General features: G+C 37.7%; 1 protein-coding gene across 1 annotated transcript; it reads left to right on the plus strand.

Moving 5' to 3' along the window:
- Positions 1–1,961: 1,961 nt before the first annotated feature.
- On the plus strand, positions 1,962–20,557 carry LOC145778237 (uncharacterized). Its single transcript, XM_082589695.1, has 10 exons — positions 1,962–2,015; positions 3,435–3,550; positions 13,806–13,930; positions 14,292–14,382; positions 15,150–15,280; positions 15,695–15,804; positions 16,151–16,330; positions 16,735–16,876; positions 17,989–18,145; positions 18,424–20,557. The coding sequence occupies exons 2-10, from the start codon at positions 3,526–3,528 to the stop codon at positions 19,269–19,271; spliced, it is 1,809 nt and encodes a 602-aa protein (XP_082445821.1). The 5' UTR covers positions 1,962–2,015; positions 3,435–3,525; the 3' UTR covers positions 19,272–20,557.
- The last annotated feature ends 358 nt before the right edge of the window (positions 20,558–20,915 follow it).

Below are 20,915 nucleotides of genomic sequence, written 5' to 3' on the forward strand. Positions count from 1 at the left end.
TATCAGAGACGCGGGCAGTCTATAAACGAATCGAAACAAACTCAGGACAAATAATTTTGCTTCAAAGCAAAAATAACATAAAGTATTTCGAATCTACGAAACCAAATTTTGAAAAATGAAACAATAAAGTAGCAATTTCGGCTTTAAAACGTTTTTGCATTTTCTGCAAGAAAAAATGATGATGATTTAAATTACAGTGGTTCTCAACCTTTTTGTCTTGGTGGACCCCTTTTGGTTCCTTCGAAGCGGTCGCGGACCCCTAAAAGTTTCCATTTGAAAATTTGGTATATCGCGTTTCCTTATGCAATCATGTGTTACATTAGGCCTAGTTTCAAAGCAACACACTTAGAAGAATTTGCTGAATTCGCAACGCACTTGAAGATTGATGAGATTGACGAAATTATGTTATGAGCTATATGTTGGCACACAGGATCAAACATCAATAATAATCTATATGCTCATTTAATGTTTTTCTATAAATTTTATCAAAAGTTAATAGAATAATTGCGACCGAATAATTGCGACGTTTTTTCAGAAATTTCTAGGGGTGGTCGTCCAGACCCTTCTCTGGGTACTTCGCCTTTGTCAAATTGTTTCCGGGCTCATTAACATGTGCAGTATTCCTCCCCCCCCCCCCGATTTTGTGTTGGTTACGCTCCTGGCACCAGTACATCAATACACTGACAATGTATTTAAATAATATTTTTATCGTGGATTTCAAATAAACGTTAATGCTATCATAGAAAAGGATGGAAACAATAAAATATTCAAAATTTGCCATGTGAACTGCACATCAGAGAAACCAGCAAAGAGTTGAAGGTCTGGGGGGGCGAAGGCCCCCATGCTGCTGCCACAATTACAGATTGTATTGCCCCTCCAGTGAAAATCTGTTAAAAGAGGCCTTGGTTGAAGGCCTATATCAAATATGCCTAAAGATCTAATTCACAACGGTAATACATTCCGCTTTTGCCAAAGTCATCTTTTATTGGATGTGGTGTAAAACTGCAAAAACTGAACGCCTGACCCTGGTAGATAAATTGTTCATTAACTAAAATGGTCATCTTGTTCACCAACGTGCAGCAAAGAATCTATAGATAAATTTGAAAAAAAGATTGACAACGCAGACGAAGACCGATTCTCTTTTGCAACTTCGTCTGCGTCTATCGGGCGTGACATTAACAGATCGTTCAAGTTCGTTTCGCTTCAGTTCAAGAGATTTTACCATAAAATGCCTTCGTTTTGTTGCTTGTTGGAGACTTATTTTATCACTTTAAGTTCGAACGAATGAAATGTCTCGGCTTACTTTTGCGTTGCAGACGTTCAAATTATATCGAGTGTCATAGTTGAGTTCGTTTGATTTTAGCCTGCAGCTATAATATCATATTCAAAACTCATGTATAAATTTCTGTAATATCATGTTTTAGTCACAATAATAAAGCTTTTCGTAAGCATGTTTTCTAGGAAAGAAAGATATTAGACTACTAGCAATGTCGCCTGAAGGTGTTGCAGCGGAGGTGAGCTTGTCATAGGCCTACATCCAAACAAAAACAACTGTTTGCTACTTTACTAAACAACTAGAAAGTAGTAGCTTAAGTAGAAAGAGACCAACTATATTTACTTACAGATAAAAGAAAGCCAAAAAGCTATCAAACAACTAAGTGCAACTGACAGCATAGAATTTTGAAATTAGGGAAGAACTACCGAAATTGCTTCAACATTTTGCATTTGACTTCATTCAATACTTTGAGACAATAAAAGTTTGATAAAACAAGCAAATGAATTATCCCTTCAGAAATTGTCTAACGTTATCTTCAATCAATCATTTTATTGTGATAAGTTCTTGCGAAAGCCCATTGTAGAATGGCCTATCCCAACTGAAGCGTAGACGTAGACCGCTTCGTCTTACTGCTTTGCGATTTAGCTGCTACAAAAGTTTAAAAGGTTGAGTTCAGGCGTAAAATAAGAGGTTGATGCAAAGCTCAAAACTGAATAGCGCTCAATCGTCAGGTTCAACAGTGAGTAGTTGATCAGTTTGCGTTTGCATTTGCGTTTGCATAGTAGTCAGGCGCGGATCTAGGAGTTTTTTTCGGGGGGGGCCAGAAAATTTGAAAATCAATTAAACAGAAAGAAAAAGATAAAACAGATATTAACAATGATACTACGACAGTAGCGTAGCCAGGAATTTTGAAAGGGGGGGTTTTTACGGCCGGCGGGCGAAGCCCGTCGGCGTCTTCGCCAAATGCGACACCCAGCGGCGGGGGTCTGGGGGGCAGCCCCCAGAAAATTTTGAAAATTTGCTTTGAATTTGGTGCATTCTGGGAGCATTTTCAACAAAAATGTGGGTATAAATATTTCTGTAAAATGGTGATAAGATCATGTTTTCTTCGGATTTTTCGGTAATAAACCTAAGTCTCTATGTTTTCTTGTTGCTAATTCCTGGCTGAGATATTTAAATGTTTGGTATTGGCAAAACTCGCTCTTTTAATGCAGTTTCGTTTAAAATTAGGAAAACTTTATTTTAGAGAAACAGAGACTGAAAGCATTATTCTCAATATCGTGATGTCACACGCGTGCCAAAGGGGGAGGGGGTTGTAACCCCCCCCCCCTCCCCTTGGCTACGCCACTATACTACGACATATACGATATGCCATAAAATAAAATATACATTAAAAGAAACAGCCATTTCATCAATTGTGAATGTTTGAAAAATACATTTTGCTTGAATAAAAATTGCTAAGCATGCAAAGTAAACTTGAAATTTGGTTTAAAACCCTGTATGCAGTGTCCATGACCAATTGGATGTTTGTATGTTTGCAAGCATAGACGGCAATTGATTGAAATTATAATGAAGGCTAAAAACTATAAAACAGCCATTCAAGGTTTCAGATTGTTTCAACTGACGTCATTTGGTTCAGCATTGGTTTCAGCTGAGTCAGCTCCAACAAATGTTGCTATTAAAATGCATTTACAGTTGTATAACGGAATAAAGGAGTCTGATCGATGGATGATTTTAACCATAATAATAACAAAAAATTACCCCCCCCCCCCCCTCCCAGATAAGTTAAGTCTGCCGTGGGACTAATATCAGTTGTGTAGACGCATATCAAACGATTTGATGCGGATACATAGAATTTCAACAATAATTCCTCGCAACATTTCGGGGGGGGCCCGGGCCCCCTGGGCCCCCCCCATAAATCCGCGCCTGATAGTAGTTATAGAAATTCCTGTGCATATCAGTTTTATAATGGTTTTAGTTTACTTCACTTCAGTAAGGAGCTCACTCGATGACTAATATAGTTTTTCGCTGGTTTCTGTCTGTTGTGGAATCTACAGTAGATTGTTATGGTGCTATTTTATTCGCACTGTTTATAGTTGCACGGTATACTATTCTCGCAATAGACGAAATAAAAGGTTTCTCTGTACAACTTCTGCAGGTCAGAATTTTATAAAACTACTGCACGCCTACAAGTGGTGGACAACAGTGCTTTTCATTGATTTGGAGAAACCTTAAGGGTTTTGCAAAGCATGGCGACAATATTTGCTGCTTTTGGTAAGTTTACGTCACTTTACTACAAATTAACAAATACTTTTTATCCGATAGCCATTTGCTATTGTAGATTTTAAACTATAAACGATTTTAAGCTACAACCACTACTGTCTAACTTTAAACAATCTGCGCTGCTAATTTCCTTTAACCCTTTGTTCCCGACAATTTTCACCAAATCAAACGTCATATAAAAACCGTTCAAGTCTACTGAATATTACGTCATGGAAATTCCTAAAGCATGTGCCAAAATTGCACCATCGTTCATAAGACCTGTTTGGGCCTGTTTAAACAGGAAATATTACATCAGCTTAAACACCTGTTGGAATGACTTCATAATTGTCTTTCATTTATTGCGTCACAGTTACTTTCTACGTGAATTTGAGATATTGATATCTATTCTGGTCATTCGTAAAATGATTGTTTGAAAGTTGGCCGCACATTTAACTGTTGGCTTAGTGCTTGCTAGCTGGACAAAAGTTCCGTCTTTTATCCAATTAATCTGTATTGTAGTGACAGTTTTTTTTAGAGGTGTAGGCGTTACACCTATTTTCGATAGCCTCGGGCTAATTTTACTGGAATACACTGTTTGAATAGGCGTTTCGAAAGTGTGTTTATTTTTGGGTCATTGCATGCAGACGAACGGATTTGGGAATCTTACGTTACAATTTTCCCACGAAGAGATTATGGTTTACCGCTGTGACCATAAAAAATAAAAGACGATTCTCTGTCTAGTGTTTGGCACAGAAGCACTTAGAAGCAAAAAAAATAAAAGACGAAGTTAGTTAGTTGGTAGGCCAAGAAGCACTTAGAAGCAAAGAAATAATAAAAGAAGATCTTGTTGGTTGGTAGTCTAAAGAAGCAAAGAAAATTAAAAACATTTCTTCTCGGTAGGCAACTGAAGAACTTTAAGCTAAAAAGTAAAGACATTTCTTCTCAGTTTGGTACAGAAGAAAAATAACTTTGACATTTATTGGCAAGAAAGAAGATTAAAGGCAATCCATCTGTGCTTGAAGATTCAAGTGGAAGAATCCAAGCAAGTTTTGTGGACGTTTGGACTTCACATACTCGTACAGCTACGGTATCGTGCATTTAAATTCTTTTTGTATTTTTACGGTCTTTGCAGTTAAGTTTTTTATAACTACTGTAATTTTGTGTGTTTGTGTAACTTAATTTTTTAATTGTTAAATTTAGCCCTAACATTTAATATGTCTACACTCGGTGGTGACAGGGACTCGACCGCCGTCGACTCGACTGAGTTTAAGCCTGATGATGTTCTTTGCGGTCGGGCAGGCCATTCTGGGGAGGGGCCCATTAACGATGAGGCTAAATCAGTTCGAGAAGCCCGGCATCTTAGACGGGATATTTTGACTCAAATTGGGAAACTTTCTGTTGCCCTAGGTTCTTTGAGTGATAAGCAGGAACTGTTAATTTTTAGATCTAAGTTATCTACTTTAGAAGAGGAATTACGGCATTTCCATGCTCTCTTGAGTAAAATTTTTAACTCTGCAATCTTAGCAGAACTTCATGATAGGGTAGATCCCGAATTTAACTCGTTAAAAAATAACTTCGAACAAAAAGAAAGTGAGTTCTCAGATAGGTTGGATGCTGACATACATCCTGAGGATAGCGCCTCAAATGTAAGCACTAGGATGTCTGAGAGCTCGTCACGGATAGTTGCACAAATTAACCTACAGCTAAGACGAGAGGAGCTCCAGATACAAGCCGAGGCCGAAGCAAGAGCTGCTGAGGCCGCCGTGAGAGCTGAGGCCGAAGCGAGAGCTGCTGAGGCCGCCGCGAGAACTGAAGCCATACGAGTTGAGGCCGCCGCGAGAGCTGAGGCCGTACGAGCTGAGGCTGCCGCGAGAGCTCAGGCCGCCGCGAGAGCTGCTGAGTTCGCACTCAAAGACGCTCAGTTGAGGGCTGAACAACGTAAAGAGGTAGTTTTAGCCGAATATCGATCAGAGTTGGGCTCCCGGCGTAGCTCTAGGAAGGGCTCTTCTCGGCATTCCAGAAGTGAACATCAATCACAGTTTAATTTACCTAACCTTTTCCAGACGCCTGTTCAATCTGTAAGTGGACCTGTACAATCCACATGTTTTCCAGCTGTTTCAGGAGGTCTCGGGGCCGCGGCTAAGGGTCTTCCGAAGGCTGTAGAGCCAAGGTCTGCAAATTACAACCGAACTCCTCCCCCAGAGCGTACAGGTCACGGGGCCGCCATTAGCAGTAATGCTTTGCCCCCTTCAAAGTTTTCTGCGCCGCTACTTGCTGATCGCCCAGCTACACGTAATTTGGGTGGTTGTGAGAGGCGTATCGTGTCTCCTGATTTTAACGTGTTTGAGGATCGTGATCGGGCTGTGCACGTAACTGAACCCCCTCAGCCCCTTAAGGGATATAGCTTGTCTTCTCCCGCTAAATCGAGTTCTCAACAGCAGGATTGCTTTTTTGAATACCAAAATAGTAGGACGTTCTTCGATAAGGCGGCCTTGATTGGTTACGATGGTAATAATATGCCATTTGTCTTCTTTAAAAATCGTGTTATGGCCTTGATGGCAGCTTCGCCCTTTAAGGGAACTCGTTTGACTTTGTTGCAAGCAGCTTGTGTTAGAACAGCTGCACAAACGATTGCTAATTTGGTTTCCGACACTCCTGGCTTGTCAGAGGAAGACAGGATAGAAATGTCGTTAGCTCGCTTGTCCCAACGTTTTGGAGTTCGTGGAGGTCTTTTCGCAGAACCAGAAATTAGAAAGTATCGCTATGGTAGCAAATTGACTTCTATCTCTTCCAGTGATTTGAAAGAGTTTAAAGATGAATTGTCGCAGTGTTTGCTTTACGCGAAAGCTTATGGTCAGCGTGATAAATTAGAAGGACGCTTTGTTTTGGATTTGGCTAAGCGACTCCCGTTTGACGCTAAGCAGCGTTATCTTGACTTTTTAGGTGATCAGTATGGTAGCACTGAGGAACCTACTTTTCAGAGTTTGTTTGATTTTGTAGTACGGGAGGAAACGCGCAAGTCGACTGATTTTAGCATTATGCTAATGGGCGATTCTGGTGAGTCGCAGCATTTTAAAAAGTTTGGCAAAGGAAAATTGCCTTCATGTCCGGTTAGGCAGACGTCGGTAAAACCCCATGATAATGTGATTTCAGGGAGTTCGCAGTACTCGACTGCTGTTGGCGCACCGCGCGGCGGTGTGGCCAGACATAGTGACATACCGGCGTGTTTTTGTTGTTCGTCACGTGGTCAAGTTGAATATCATTTTTTGTCTAACTGTAAAGAATTTTTTCGCTTGACACCTAAAGATCGGAGAGATGTCATTGTGAAAGCTGGCAAATGCTTGAATTGTTTGCGCCAGCATATGGTTAGAGACTGTAATCATGCAAATAACTGTCGTAAGTGTGGACCTACCAACGATAGGAAACACTATTTTCTTCTGCATGATTTTTATGTGACGTCACGTGATTCTCTGGATTTGGTCGGTAAAGATGAGGCTGGTGCCAGAGTTCCTGTGCGTAATGTTAAGATTGGAAATGTTAAAGCAGCCTTTAACCGCGTTACTGCTGCTCGTGTTTTGAATCCAATGACTGGCAAATCGAAGTTGGTGTATTGTCAGCATGATCCTGGTTCGCAGTTGACCTTTGTTTCGAGTGACTTGGTGTGCGAACTTGGTCTTAAACCGTATGATAAAGCGTCGTTTAAAATGGATACTCTGGCTGGTCAGAAACCTACTTGTGCTGACCTTGTTAAACTCAACATCCAGTCGTTAGAGACTGATGAACTGTTTTGTGATATAACCTCGGTGGTTAACCCAGCTTGGGCTGACGATGTTAAAACTTTACCCCATAAACAAGATTTAAGTGGTTTCCGTCATTTTCATGACGTGAATATGTTTCATTTGAATAATTGTAGTACTGTAGATGTACTGATTGGCAACGACAACGCTTATTTGATGTGTGCAAAAGAAGAGCGTGTTGGTGATAATCGTAGTGAACCGCATGCTTTGCTCACTCCTCTCGGTTGGTTGGCTTGTGGTGGTAAGTCACCCTTAGTTGAAAGCGTTGCTAAAGTGTGCAGAGTGCAGACGTCTTCAGAGTCGGATGTCATCTCTGGCTTTCAGAGTAAAATTGAGTCTCGCGATATGGAAATAGCAGACCTGAATAAAGTCATTCAGGATTTGACTTTGCAAAATGAAACCTGTGAATTGTCTCGCAATGATATTTTGGCTAGAGAACTTGTCGAACCGAATATTGATTTGAAAGATGGTCGATTTGAGATACCTGTTCCGTTGAAGGAAGATATTGATCTACCTAACAAATTTGTGTTGGCATCAGATAGAGCTGCTGCTTTAAAAAAGAAGGCTTTAAAACAATCTGAATTTCGAGGAACTTGTGTTAATGATGTAATGTTTTCGGGTCCTGACTTGTTAAACCCTCTGGTAGATGTCTTGGCTAGATTTCGGCTTGAAAGATTTGGTTTCATGGCTGATGTGACCAAGTACTTTTTTCACATTTTACACTCTTCAATACATAAGCCCAATTTTATTGAACTGCTTACGTACACAGGCAGTGCCGTTCGGATCGTGAACGAACGCCCTTTGGTACCTTTGAGTGACGACCCTAGGGATTTTACTGTCATCACCCCTGCCTCACTTTTGACCCCATACTTAGACCCATACTGTGCTGTTGGGCAACCACATGATCGTGACCAATTAAGAAGGGACCAATTATTTCCGTAGGGTGGCAATTGACTTGTAGACCGTATGGTCGTTTCGTTGTCTCCCAGTCGGTATGGGAACTTGTGTAACTTTGCATTGTGTACATTAATTGCATATTTCAAACATCTACCTATGTTCCTGTTACTGACAAATAAAACATTGATTGATTGATTGATTGAAGAAGGGATTATCGGTTCAATTTGTCACTTTCTCAGCAGTTTTGGAATAAATGGATCGATTTTTACTTGCCAGGTCTTCAGGGCCGGAAAAAATGGCTAAAAATGGCCGAGAATTTGGAGCCTGGTCAACTTGTAGTGGTAGGTTCTCTCCAAGACATTGGTAAACGTGGGAAGTATCAACTTGGGAGGGTGCATGAGGTAGTTCCACAAATTAGGAAAGGGAAGCCTGTGGTTCGTAGAGCCAAAGTTGCCGTCTGCAACTATGATGAGAGTACGGGGAAAGTGAAAGTAGACTACGTGTTGAGGGATATTTCGTGCCTCGCCCCCGTAAAGAACACCTAAGTGTTAGGGTTTGAGCCTGGTTTTGTCTGCGGTGGCCGATACTTGTCTGAGCCCGGAACAGTCGGTTATTAGCGCAACCATTGTATATAGCGTCATTTAGCGTGTACCTATGGTACCAATTTCATGTATCGTCGTGTTTATTCTTATTGCTGTTCATTCTTTGCATGCCCTTTGTATTTGCGTATTAACTTAAACGTGAGTGATTCAAACAATTTGTGTATCATGTGTTTTTATTCATTGGCTCACAATTGTCGTCATTTCTTTTTAGTTATGCCATGTCAGACTGTCATAACTAGGGGCCGCTATGTTCCCGACAATTTTCACCAAATCAAACGTCATATAAAAACCGTTCAAGTCTACTGAATATTACGTCATGGAAATTCCTAAAGCATGTGCCAAAATTGCACCATCGTTCATAAGACCTGTTTGGGCCTGTTTAAACAGGAAATATTACATCAGCTTAAACACCTGTTGGAATGACTTCATAATTGTCTTTCATTTATTGCGTCACAGTTACTTTCTACGTGAATTTGAGATATTGATATCTATTCTGGTCATTCGTAAAATGATTGTTTGAAAGTTGGCCGCACATTTAACTGTTGGCTTAGTGCTTGCTAGCTGGACAAAAGTTCCGTCTTTTATCCAATTAATCTGTATTGTAGTGACAGTTTTTTTTAGAGGTGTAGGCGTTACACCTATTTTCGATAGCCTCGGGCTAATTTTACTGGAATACACTGTTTGAATAGGCGTTTCGAAAGTGTGTTTATTTTTGGGTCATTGCATGCAGACGAACGGATTTGGGAATCTTACGTTACAATTTTCCCACGAAGAGATTATGGTTTACCGCTGTGACCATAAAAAATAAAAGACGATTCTCTGTCTAGTGTTTGGCACAGAAGCACTTAGAAGCAAAAAAAATAAAAGACGAAGTTAGTTAGTTGGTAGGCCAAGAAGCACTTAGAAGCAAAGAAATAATAAAAGAAGATCTTGTTGGTTGGTAGTCTAAAGAAGCAAAGAAAATTAAAAACATTTCTTCTCGGTAGGCAACTGAAGAACTTTAAGCTAAAAAGTAAAGACATTTCTTCTCAGTTTGGTACAGAAGAAAAATAACTTTGACATTTATTGGCAAGAAAGAAGATTAAAGGCAATCCATCTGTGCTTGAAGATTCAAGTGGAAGAATCCAAGCAAGTTTTGTGGACGTTTGGACTTCACATACTCGTACAGCTACGGTATCGTGCATTTAAATTCTTTTTGTATTGTAGTGACAGTTTTTTTTAGAGGTGTAGGCGTTACACCTATTTTCGATAGCCTCGGGCTAATTTTACTGGAATACACTGTTTGAATAGACGTTTCGAAAGTGTGTTTATTTTTGGGTCATTGCATGCAGACGAACGGATTTGGGAATCTTACGTTACAATTTTCCCACGAAGAGATTATGGTTTACCGCTGTGACCACCCTTAGAAGGTTGGGCTCTCTGGAGTCTTGCTCAGTTTGGGGGGGGGCTGTCGATTCTTCTTATGCTTTAGGAGTGATATCTCTGTTATTTTTTAAAGCACGGTTTCAAAACTTGGGATTCACTTTGTAAAATTATTCACGCTGAGCATATCCGAAAATTAAAACTATGTGAGTTTTAGAACTGCTCATATACGTTGAGATGTTGAGGTGACTTATGACGTTTGGGTTATTTGGTATTTTTTGGTAGAGTAATGAAAAACATGCATTGCAATGTTGTGATTAAATTTTTTTACATAATCTCAATTTGAATCATTTGATTAACGAATCATTTGATTAACGAGGCCAAATTAATTACTTTCATCCAGCTGGTGGGAAAATTTTGTTCAATAGAATAAGAAATATTTCAGAGGATGTGCTGAGAAATGCCTTATATCTCTCAATTTATAACCTTTATTCGCTCAAAATTTCAGCTCAATAGAGGTGAATAAAAGTTAGGAAAAGTCAAGAAGTCTCATAGTCGCAGCCTCAGTGGTTTTAGAGATACAAATGTTGATACAAAAAAGTTGAATTGACAGCCCCCCCCCAACCTTCAAAGGGTTCGTTAGACCATCATAAGGTTTTTACTCAAATAGAAATACTATTAGAAGAACTTGTTCTATTTGAAAATAAACCTTCTCTTGATGGCACTTCAAGAAGAAACGAGCTGTGAAATTCGTCAACAAAGTACGCTACAAATTTCAGTTAGACCCATTTGAATTTGCTCTGCTAAACTATGTACTCGGCAGTGTGCACTTTTTATGGTGTTAAAAAGAATGGATTGCTTATTTTGTACAATAGCATAGGCTACCGGTATGCAGTTTTTGGATTGTAAGTTTTTCAACACACAAATTGAGTTGGTTCATTGCAAACAGATACAAATACAATAGTTCAGTAGTGGTCGGTAGCTAGTTTTTTCACACGATTATTTTTCTTCTGGGGTGCTTGTTGATTCTTTGAGGTGCTTCAACCTTTTGTGTGTTTTTGCGCTTCATTGATTTCAAATGCCATTTAGAGTTCACTTTAAGCACCAAAAGCGTTCAATAGACTGTTTAAAACTGCGCTTAGCATTATTCAGACTGACAATTGCTCGCCGCTGCGATATTTACCAACCGGTGAATTGAAGTAGGCTATAGACAAAAAGGCATTTGCCTCAGTATTCTCTTCGAGCCCCTTACCTCTAGTCAGTTTACGGCTTTCAGTTTTATAATACATGTAAGTTATTTTGGATAAAAATGGTCTTCTTTCAAAGCAATTTTTAACAGATATCTTGATCTAGTCAAAAATAATGCCATATTAAAAGAGATTTTTATGCCAAAAAACATTTAAATAACAGATAACTTAATCAAAACAAAGGCTATTCTAAATTGAAATGTCCGTACCGACTACCGACAGTTCTAATAAGATTGCTGAATTTCTCGAACTTATCTGACTTTTCGGCATAGTGCGGCAGTAATCAAGCAGTCACCCTGACTTCTTCATTCGAAATAGTTAATACTTTCCCCTTGCATATTCCATTGGGAGCATCGATGATCCTCGTTTAGACCAACTTCTTATAATTGATGTTTTTGCGTTCGATTTAGCATTTGGTATAATACAAAAACTTTAGAAAGATTAACCTGTTTACTAAAATTTTTCTTAGGTCAATTTTTAAATAAGCTAAGTCATTTGTTTTGGCTTGTTCAGTAAATCAATAAAACCTCGGCCTATTTATTATCCAAAAAGGACCACACATAGTTATTATGCTACCCAAATTCTCGTAATCTTCTGTTGTATTGATGTGTCCTACAGTAAAAACTTGACTTACATGGTTAGTGTATGCCTGTATTACAGTACCGATAGGCCTATATATACAAGGCTAAGTAAAACATTTCTTTTTCTGTTTCTGAGTTACGTCGATTTTGTGTTGTAGCATCATTGTCCATGTTTTGTTTCCTTATCGGAGAACATATTATAAACCGCAAAGGATTGGAATAGGGAAATCTTGAGAAGGATCAGAATGTCTTCTGAAAATCTAGCTCAAGGAATAGTTTGTTAAACTTCTGATGTTGTGTTTAATTTCTTTTTTGCGATGTGCGTCGGTGATTAAGAGAGCAGGAGATGTGAACAGTGAACAGCGTTACATTCTCAATGTCGTCTTCACTGTGTTAAATCTACAATCATCGGACATAATTCTGGATGCAACCAAACAGACCAGGTTAAGTTTTTCCGAGTCTCCTACAAGTCAGCAGTTATGAATTGAGCAAGCGACATCTGAGCAAGTTACTACTGAGCTAGTAACATTTGAGCAAGTGGCTGAAGTTGGAGAATGATGGAACTGGACAAATTACAACTCAGCAAGCCCAAGCTTGGAATGCCACAAGTCAGCAAATTGAGTTTGACAAGCGATGACCAAGCAAGTCTGACGTGAACACGTTAATCTTAATTGTTGACTTGGCAGTAGCTGAAATGTAACTTACTTGCTAACTTAAAGCACTTGCTAAGTTGTCGCATGCCAAGTGGTGAGGCAAAGAACAGTTTGCGAAAACCACCTCAAAGACTTTATACTTTGAAACTTCTAAGAATTGAACAAATAACGTTTTCAAGGACTTAAAAATATTATTGTTTGATGTGGTCTTGACCAAAGATGATTGAACAAAATTATATATTTGTTACCCCTTGCAAAATAGCCTAACCCAAGCCTGATAGCCTGTTGGCTGGTGAGAATGCAAGTCTTTTTTCAAACTTAAAATTGAACACTCCACCAAAGGTCTGCTTTACAAAGTCGACGTTTGCTGTCAACAATGAGTGACACTTTATAACAAACCTTCCGTTTAAAAACGACGGGAAGGAAAAATATTTCTATAAGAATACAGACTTAAGCCCAAACGCATCGTCTGTCGAACAAACATAGGCAAGTGCTTGTAAAATTTGTTGCTTTGGCGGTGTTATGACTGTGGGTCTATAGGCTACTATACTGCGCAAAGTAAACAAAGCTATTTTCCAATGACATATATATGACAGTATTTGTTCAAACGTAATTCACGAGAATAAGCATCTCGATTTGAAATTTATAGATGTTATAGGTATAAAAGCGCAAAACAGTATGGTCGTTGAAGCAAACGAGATGCATTAATAAGAAACTTTTATGCGTTATCACCAAAAAATTGTTATAGACTAAGCTTAACCACACTGACGTAACCTACATTGTTTACAATGGTCTCTATACATTTTTAATCAGTATACAATAAACAAGACATAAATCTTTATGAAATTTACTATGAAAGAAGTTGAAAAAAAAATAAAATTGAGTTTCCGTATATGCAATTTGAAAGATACTTGTATCCACTACTTGCTGTTGCTTATCTGGCTTTAAATCTGCTTTATTTCTAACTCAACTGAAAGAGTTAGAATTAATTTTCTCAATACGTACTATAATGTATATGACATTCCGATGCTTGCTGTTAGAACGCTCAAAATGTTCTGCGAATCACAAAACGCTTTGTCATACACCAAAGCATTGCCTTGTTTTCAAGCAGTATGTTTGTGTTTGCAGGGAAGTCCATCGGAAATAACAAGGGATCCGTACAAAATTTTGGTATCGTTGGAGTGACAATTGCCTCAGAAGAGCTAACCAAATTTATTTTCTTCTACTGCCCTTGTGATTATCCGGCCAATAAAGTTAGAAATGATTACATTTTTGTTATGAGCTGTGGCAATGCATTTAATTTGTACTAATGCAAATAATAATTTGTACTAATATGTTTTTAATTTATAATGCTCAAAAGTTAAATTGGTTATATAATCGTTTTTTCTCATAAATTTTACATTTGTTTTCAAGTGACGGTATCTCTTGCAATGTAAAAAATATGAAACAGTCCTCCTCGGAAGAGTAAAACAATGAAAGTTAAGACTTGTGGTAGTTTCATGTCATTTTTTATGATTAAAAGATTCAGAACAGCTTTTTTTACCAGTAGAATATATCTGTATTTGCTGTTTCAATCTTAAAAGCTTATAAAACTGGTGATGTGTTTTGTTGTAGGTCTATGGCTCGATATTCATTTGGGGTCCGGCTATAATTCTCCTGATAGTGGGATACCTGGCCAACCGGCGAACATGGAGGCTCACCACGGGTAGCTTTTGTGGATATTTTCCACATATTACAATAAACAGACGTTTGAAGATGTTAAAAATGCTTTACTTTTGCTTAAAAGACTTGAGATCGCTCAGAATCGTATATTCAAGATTATTTTGAAAAGATTTTGTTGTTCCACATTTTCATTTTCCAAAGAAGACGTTATGTTCGTGCATCATTGTCAAAATGCACAATACAGTAATTTAGGGTTTCTCTACATTTGTCTGAGAAAACATGTAACAAAAGTGTATTGGCATCTACTCACATTGTCCAAATAGCTAAACTAAAAAACTATATATTAAAAATTTTCAAACTTTTAGGTTTTTTCTCAATTTTTACGCTTTGTGTGACTTTTGAAAGACCTGATATAGTCCTACGATAAGTTATATAAAAGTAATCACTTTGATTTCTGCCATCATGAGCAGTTGTTGAATGGTTTGTCAAGTAGAAATTGAGTTGTGTCAGCTAGTCACACCTGATCTATTCGTAACTTGATAAGGAAGGCGATGTAGTTAAAAATTTGCTACAATCCGCATAGACTATAATAGTATAATAGCCTACTTATGCTGACAAGGAATTGTTCAAATATCTCTAAATCATGACTCACGAGGCTTTCTTTCAGTCAAAAATAAAACCAGTTACCATTTTAAAGTCCACATGGGGATAAACCTTCGATTATCACGAGATGTCTAAACAGAAATTGATATTTTGATGTGCATGAGTGATTATGTGGTATTTCGTCATTTGTTTGGTTTTGTTTTTCAGGATTGTGCAATCGGACTCAAGGAATAGGAAAAGGTGGAAAACGAATTTTTCACTTTATTTTCATATTCCTATCAATCGGCATAAAAGCTATGATAGCCCCCGCGACGTGGATCGTTTTGGCATTTTTAAAGGTAGATGCGCGTGGTTATCCTTTCATTTTCATAGGCTATGTCGAATTCTTTTTATTGTGACACAGCCAGAGATTTAAAGTAATGAATAGAGGCTACAGTAGGCCTACGATCCAACATACGTGTAATATTTTGTAAACTTTTTTTGAAAACTTTTCAACTAGATTGTATTTAACTTTCTAAATCAAGTCGTCAGTGGATTTTATTTTTGTTGTGGTAGGAAGCAGAATGCTTTAAAAAGCGATTGATAAAAGAAGCATGTTCTATGTGAAAGCCGTAGCAGTCTTCTTATAATAAAATTAAGAGATTTTGTTTCTACTAAATCAATGATTTGAAACTACATTAAAATTATATTACAAAAGGATTAGCCTTTATCTTTGCTAATTTCACCTAATACTGTGTGATTTTATAACTTAGGGTGACTACTACGCATGTGCTGCCTGGCCTGATCCAGCAGATTCAAAAGCGAGAGCTACATTTCAACTGAAACCTTCCAATGATTCCTTGCCAAGACCTTGCATATTCAAGTGAGATTTACTGGACTTTTCAATTTGCGTCAAATTGCGAGACTATGAATATATTTTTAAAAAGGCATGATGCACAAGCATATATTCTTTACTTTCAAAACAAAACATTTTTTTTACTGTTGCTGTTTTTGATTGCAACGAATTGAAAAGAGTAATGGAGAGGTATGTTCTGAATTGAAGTTATCTGCTGAAAGTTCTGTGCCAAATGTAGCCTAATAAGAAAATAAAACCTCAGGAACCCACCATTCAGGAGGGAAAAACTTTAGAAAGTTAAGTGGACGAAGCAAATGAATGCTATCTATTCTATGGCAGGCGTTTTTGTCTAAACTTTACTTTTTATTTTTAGCTCAAATCCAGCAAAATTTGATGGTAGCGAAGCGGAAATTATAGCCAGAAACTTGCGAGCTCAAAGCCACACCATTGGCTGGTTCTACGTTTCACTCGGTATGCTGCTGGGGGTTTGTGGGATGTTTTGCATGCGATGTCGATCCAAGTATTCGTATGAACAAAGCAATTACATTGACAGGTGAGCCTATTTGTTTTCCGCTTTAACATCGAAACTACTAAGCCTGTATTTTTTTTAACTTGTAAAAGATCAGTAGAGATGCAAGAACAAATTGGCTTGTGTATTTAAAGCATTGTCTTGCATCTAGTCATTCAGTCAGCTGTTCCCATTATTTTGACAGATCATTAGCGTTTTGCCAAGACACAGCCGCGAGCTTTAAAGCAGTGTCGAACTGACGAGTGCATTTAAGCAGGCATATTATTCAATTTTTTGACGATTGTACCATATTTAATGTGTAACAAAAAGACCTACAGTACTTAATGAATCGGACGAAAAATGATTTGTCTTTTCTAAACTACTGGGCTAGTCTTAAAAGTTGCAGCAAAATCATAAAATTCCCTTCAATTATCCTTTAACGCTTTCAGGTACCGATCAAATGAAGTTGAACTATTCGAAGCTGAACTCGACAAAAAATCAGAAGAGCAAGCTAAACGTATTGTTGAAGGATATTTCAGCAAAGTTAGAGCAAAAGAGGAATGGGATCAAATTGCAGTTATAAACGATAAGGTGAGTTTGCTGGTTCTGTTTCACCTTAGTTTAGAGTGACTTAGACCATTTTGTTTAAATTTTAATGATGTGATATCTCTTACGGCAATACTATTGTGTTAATGGAAGCAACAACCCTCTGGAGTGCGGTTAAATATGGCCGAGTATACGAGATAACTCCGATAAAGCTCTTGCCCATCGAGCACAATTGGTCGATTTTACACAGATTCAACGTCACCTTACATTGAATCAATTGAAAATGAACCTATTTTGCTAGCTGGTCAAAAAATAACCTACTTTGTTTTATTAGAATAATTGAATATTTATAATTAGAATTACCTTTCCTAAAATCTAACCAATCCTCTCGGTTCCTATCATAAATGACGAAGCTTTGACCGTTTTTCATCAAAATAAAATCTAACAGTAACAACGAAACAGCCAATACAACAACCAATCAATTTATTCACGTTGAATAAACGCCAATGCAATATACAAACGTTCAGCACAAAAAACGTTTACTGTATCAAATAGCCTATAATGACTGAAAGAGTTGAACAAATCATGGTAATAATAACAGCATTTATATCGCGGCACATCCTCAGTGCAAACTATTTTCCTGAGCGCTGTACATGGCGATGGTGATAAAATAACGCGCTACTTTCAGTCATAGCCAAAAATGAAATGTTTTCACGCGAGTTTTGACTAACCGAAGAAAACAAACTTTACAAAGCAGTTTATCTGCGCTCTTGGCATCTTTTCATGTCGCACAATTTGACAATTGGGTTTCATCATGGTTTGATTTCAATAGATAAAAATTCTTGAAGCGACTGAGAGTCGGATTTGAATAAACGGATAATGATAAATATCATTCTCAATTTTTGCAAACATTCTCATTATTAACAAATAAATAAAATCGGCCCGGTTCGAAAAATAGTTTAAAGCTTTCGCCAAAGTAGATGTGGCTTTTTCAGTATTTTGTTAAACTAGAAGAGAACCGAAATCATTCAAATTTAATGTCTTAATTTGGATTTTTTTTATCATTGGAATTGGAACACATACTTTTTAAGCTAAAATGCTGTTAAAACTAAACATACTTATTGAAATTTTGACTTAAATATAATACAAAATTCTAGGTTACAAGAAGCAAGAGGGGCAGGGCAATATACAGCCCTCTTCATAAATTTGTAAACAAAGAGTTGCGAGCAACGGAAGAAACACCTGCTGTTCCCGATTTGGTTTCAGATGCTGCAATGAAAAAGAAAAAGCCTATAACCAAAACAGGAAAAAAAAGTTAGCCAATAGTTTCATATTATTCATGCGATTGAGAACACAATTCAGATTCCTCAGTCTTAGGCAGTAGCTTACTATTTTCTAAATCAAATACAGTTTGATTGTTAAAGCATAAAAGCAACACGTTTTTTATTGTTGTCTATAACAATTTGTTCGTCGGGACTATGAGACTCGATTATTTTTGTAGTGGAGTATATTGCATTAGGCTACTTGATTTATTTCTATTAAGTATAACTGAAGACTACAATATTGTTCAACGTTTGTTAAAACTATTTTAGGTTCTTCAAATAAAACTGGTAACAAGGGAGGGGGAAATAGTATGGGAGGATCTAGAATTCAGATGATGCCGATTGTAGCAACTGGCGGTGGCTTCAAGCCAATCTTGAAGTCTCAACCTGTGAAAATAAAGAGTGACAATTTTGCAGACCCTCCTGGTAATGATAGCAGTCAAAAGTCACAACAGCATTCTTCTCTTTCGACATCTGTAGTTATTGAGAATGAGACATCCGCTACTGTTCCGGAAGTTGTTGTGGTAGATCCTACGTCAGTGTCATCTCCCGCTGATTTCCTAGCTGAAAAACCGGTTGCTTCTTCTGAAGAATCCCTTGCGTCTCCTAAAAAAGGTCTCGTTCAATCAGAACTAACTAAAGTCGAAGATGAAACTGGGGATTTGTCCAAACCAAGTCAAAAGTCTTGTCCAGAAGAACAGTTGGATGTGAAGCTTCCAACACGGCAAGAAAGCAAAGAAAACAATCTCGCAGGGTCAACTGTAATTCCTGATAATACAAACTCGTCTGTGGATGATTTTGCTATCACTGCCAAACCACCTCTTTCAAAGCAGGAACCTCAACAAGCAATACCAATTTCAGAAGACGATGATCAAAAACAGGACATGCACGAACTAACAGAAACATCATTAGGAGATTTTGGAGGTGCAATTTCAAGAGAAGATTTAGCAGTCCAAAGTAGTAGTGGAGAAAGTGATGATGAGAAAGCTGGAGTTATCGTATTTGAAGGTCAAGATGTGTCATCGGATGCGGATATAAATACGTCGGATCAACGTGACGAAGCGTATTTACCGTTGCTAGAAAACACCGATGAAATGCCCTTATTGTCAGATGAGTAAAGCACTGATTTACAGAACATCATCAGCTGCTTTGAATGTCACATTCAATTCAGAATAAGACAATATGTCAAAACAGCAAATAAAAATTAGTTAAGTAACAGTGCAAAAACAATCTTCAACGAAGGAAACACGTACAATGTTTGCGGATTTCATTGATTGTAGTTGTCAATCAATACTGATATTAAATTGTTTTTCAACAGTCTTATACTTAAATCATGCCTTTTTATATTAAATAACGATTGCAGACGTTGAATCAATATAAAAAGGACTAATTTGCAAACTGTGCTGGAAGAAGCGCTTATCTGATACTGCAACAAGTTGCATGCTAATGTTTTGCTTTTCTCGTAGATGTAGATGTTCAATGGCGTAGCGCACGTGTTTTTTCTCATCTAGGCTAATTAAAGTTAATGTTGAGGAAGCAAAAATTTTTGTTACGTGATGAAACAGTTCAGTTCAAAGCAACGCTTTTTCATTACTGTTCTGACTTGCTTACTCTTTCATGCTAATCAGAGACTGCCATAACGGGGACAATATATTCTAATACAGTAGTCCCCGCTTATTTAAGCCCACAGTTAATAGGCCCACCAGCTTATTAAGCCTAGTTTGGTCCGGTCCGAAATTACTCCCATTCCGCTTTACAAGCCCAAAAATCCGCTTAATAAGCCCAATTTTTTATTACATTTGCTTGAATTTATGTAAAAAGTGTCACAATTTGCTATTTTTCGTCTTGCTTTCGACGATTTCGCGATGTGTTACGCTGCATACTCAGTTAGTTCTTAATTCAGCTGTTTTGTCACAAATCATTTAACCTGGATCTAATTTCACTTGGTTGTAGAAAACACGGCTTGTTGCTGACACACCTTGCAAAGGACGCAATTTTCTGGTAAAACCGATCGTTGTGTACAGTTGTCAATCGATTTAACAACTTTTAGTCATAGTTCGGCCGACCACAGTCAATTATGCGCATGGGAGTATCAGAAATTCATCTCCAGCTAAATAGGCTCACACGATTAATCAGCCCAAAATCGTCCGGTCCCGCTGTGGGCTTAAAATAAGCAGGGACAAGTTTAGTACAAAGTGGAATTGTGCATCGTATGCAAACATGAATGAACTTTAAAAACAAGACGAAAAAGTTTTACAATAAATGATCAGTCAAACATTTGTGAAAGTTGGAGCATATTAGGCTACATATTGGAACGTTTGTCGTTGTTGTCAGAAAAAAAATGTTAAGTGATAAGAAACAAAATCCTGTGTTTAGAAACTTTATTTGAAATAAAACCAACTAAGAATCTTGCGTCCAGACTGGTTTTATTGGATTTCGAAATTGAACCAAAATAGAAGTGTAACGTTTAACGGTTTAAGCGACAATTTTTTGTAATTTAGGCTACTGTAGGCCTACGGTATTTCTGTTTTGAATAGACTAGGAGTCTTAAGATAAAATAACCTACTCAACCAAACTGTTGGCTAACAATTTTGACAATGATTTTGCGAGAAATGAAAATATACGACATGAAAACTTTTGGATCAACAATCCGTTCATCGATGGTAACTTAAGCGACCTTCATCTACATAAAAAAAGTCGGATTGAATTATATAGTGATCCTACTTTGCAGTCCAATGACAAAAAACACTGTCACAATTCTA

The sequence above is a fragment of the Aplidium turbinatum genome, chromosome 10 (genome assembly GCF_918807975.1).
Source record: "Aplidium turbinatum chromosome 10, kaAplTurb1.1, whole genome shotgun sequence".
NCBI classification, from domain to species: domain Eukaryota; kingdom Metazoa; phylum Chordata; class Ascidiacea; order Aplousobranchia; family Polyclinidae; genus Aplidium; species Aplidium turbinatum.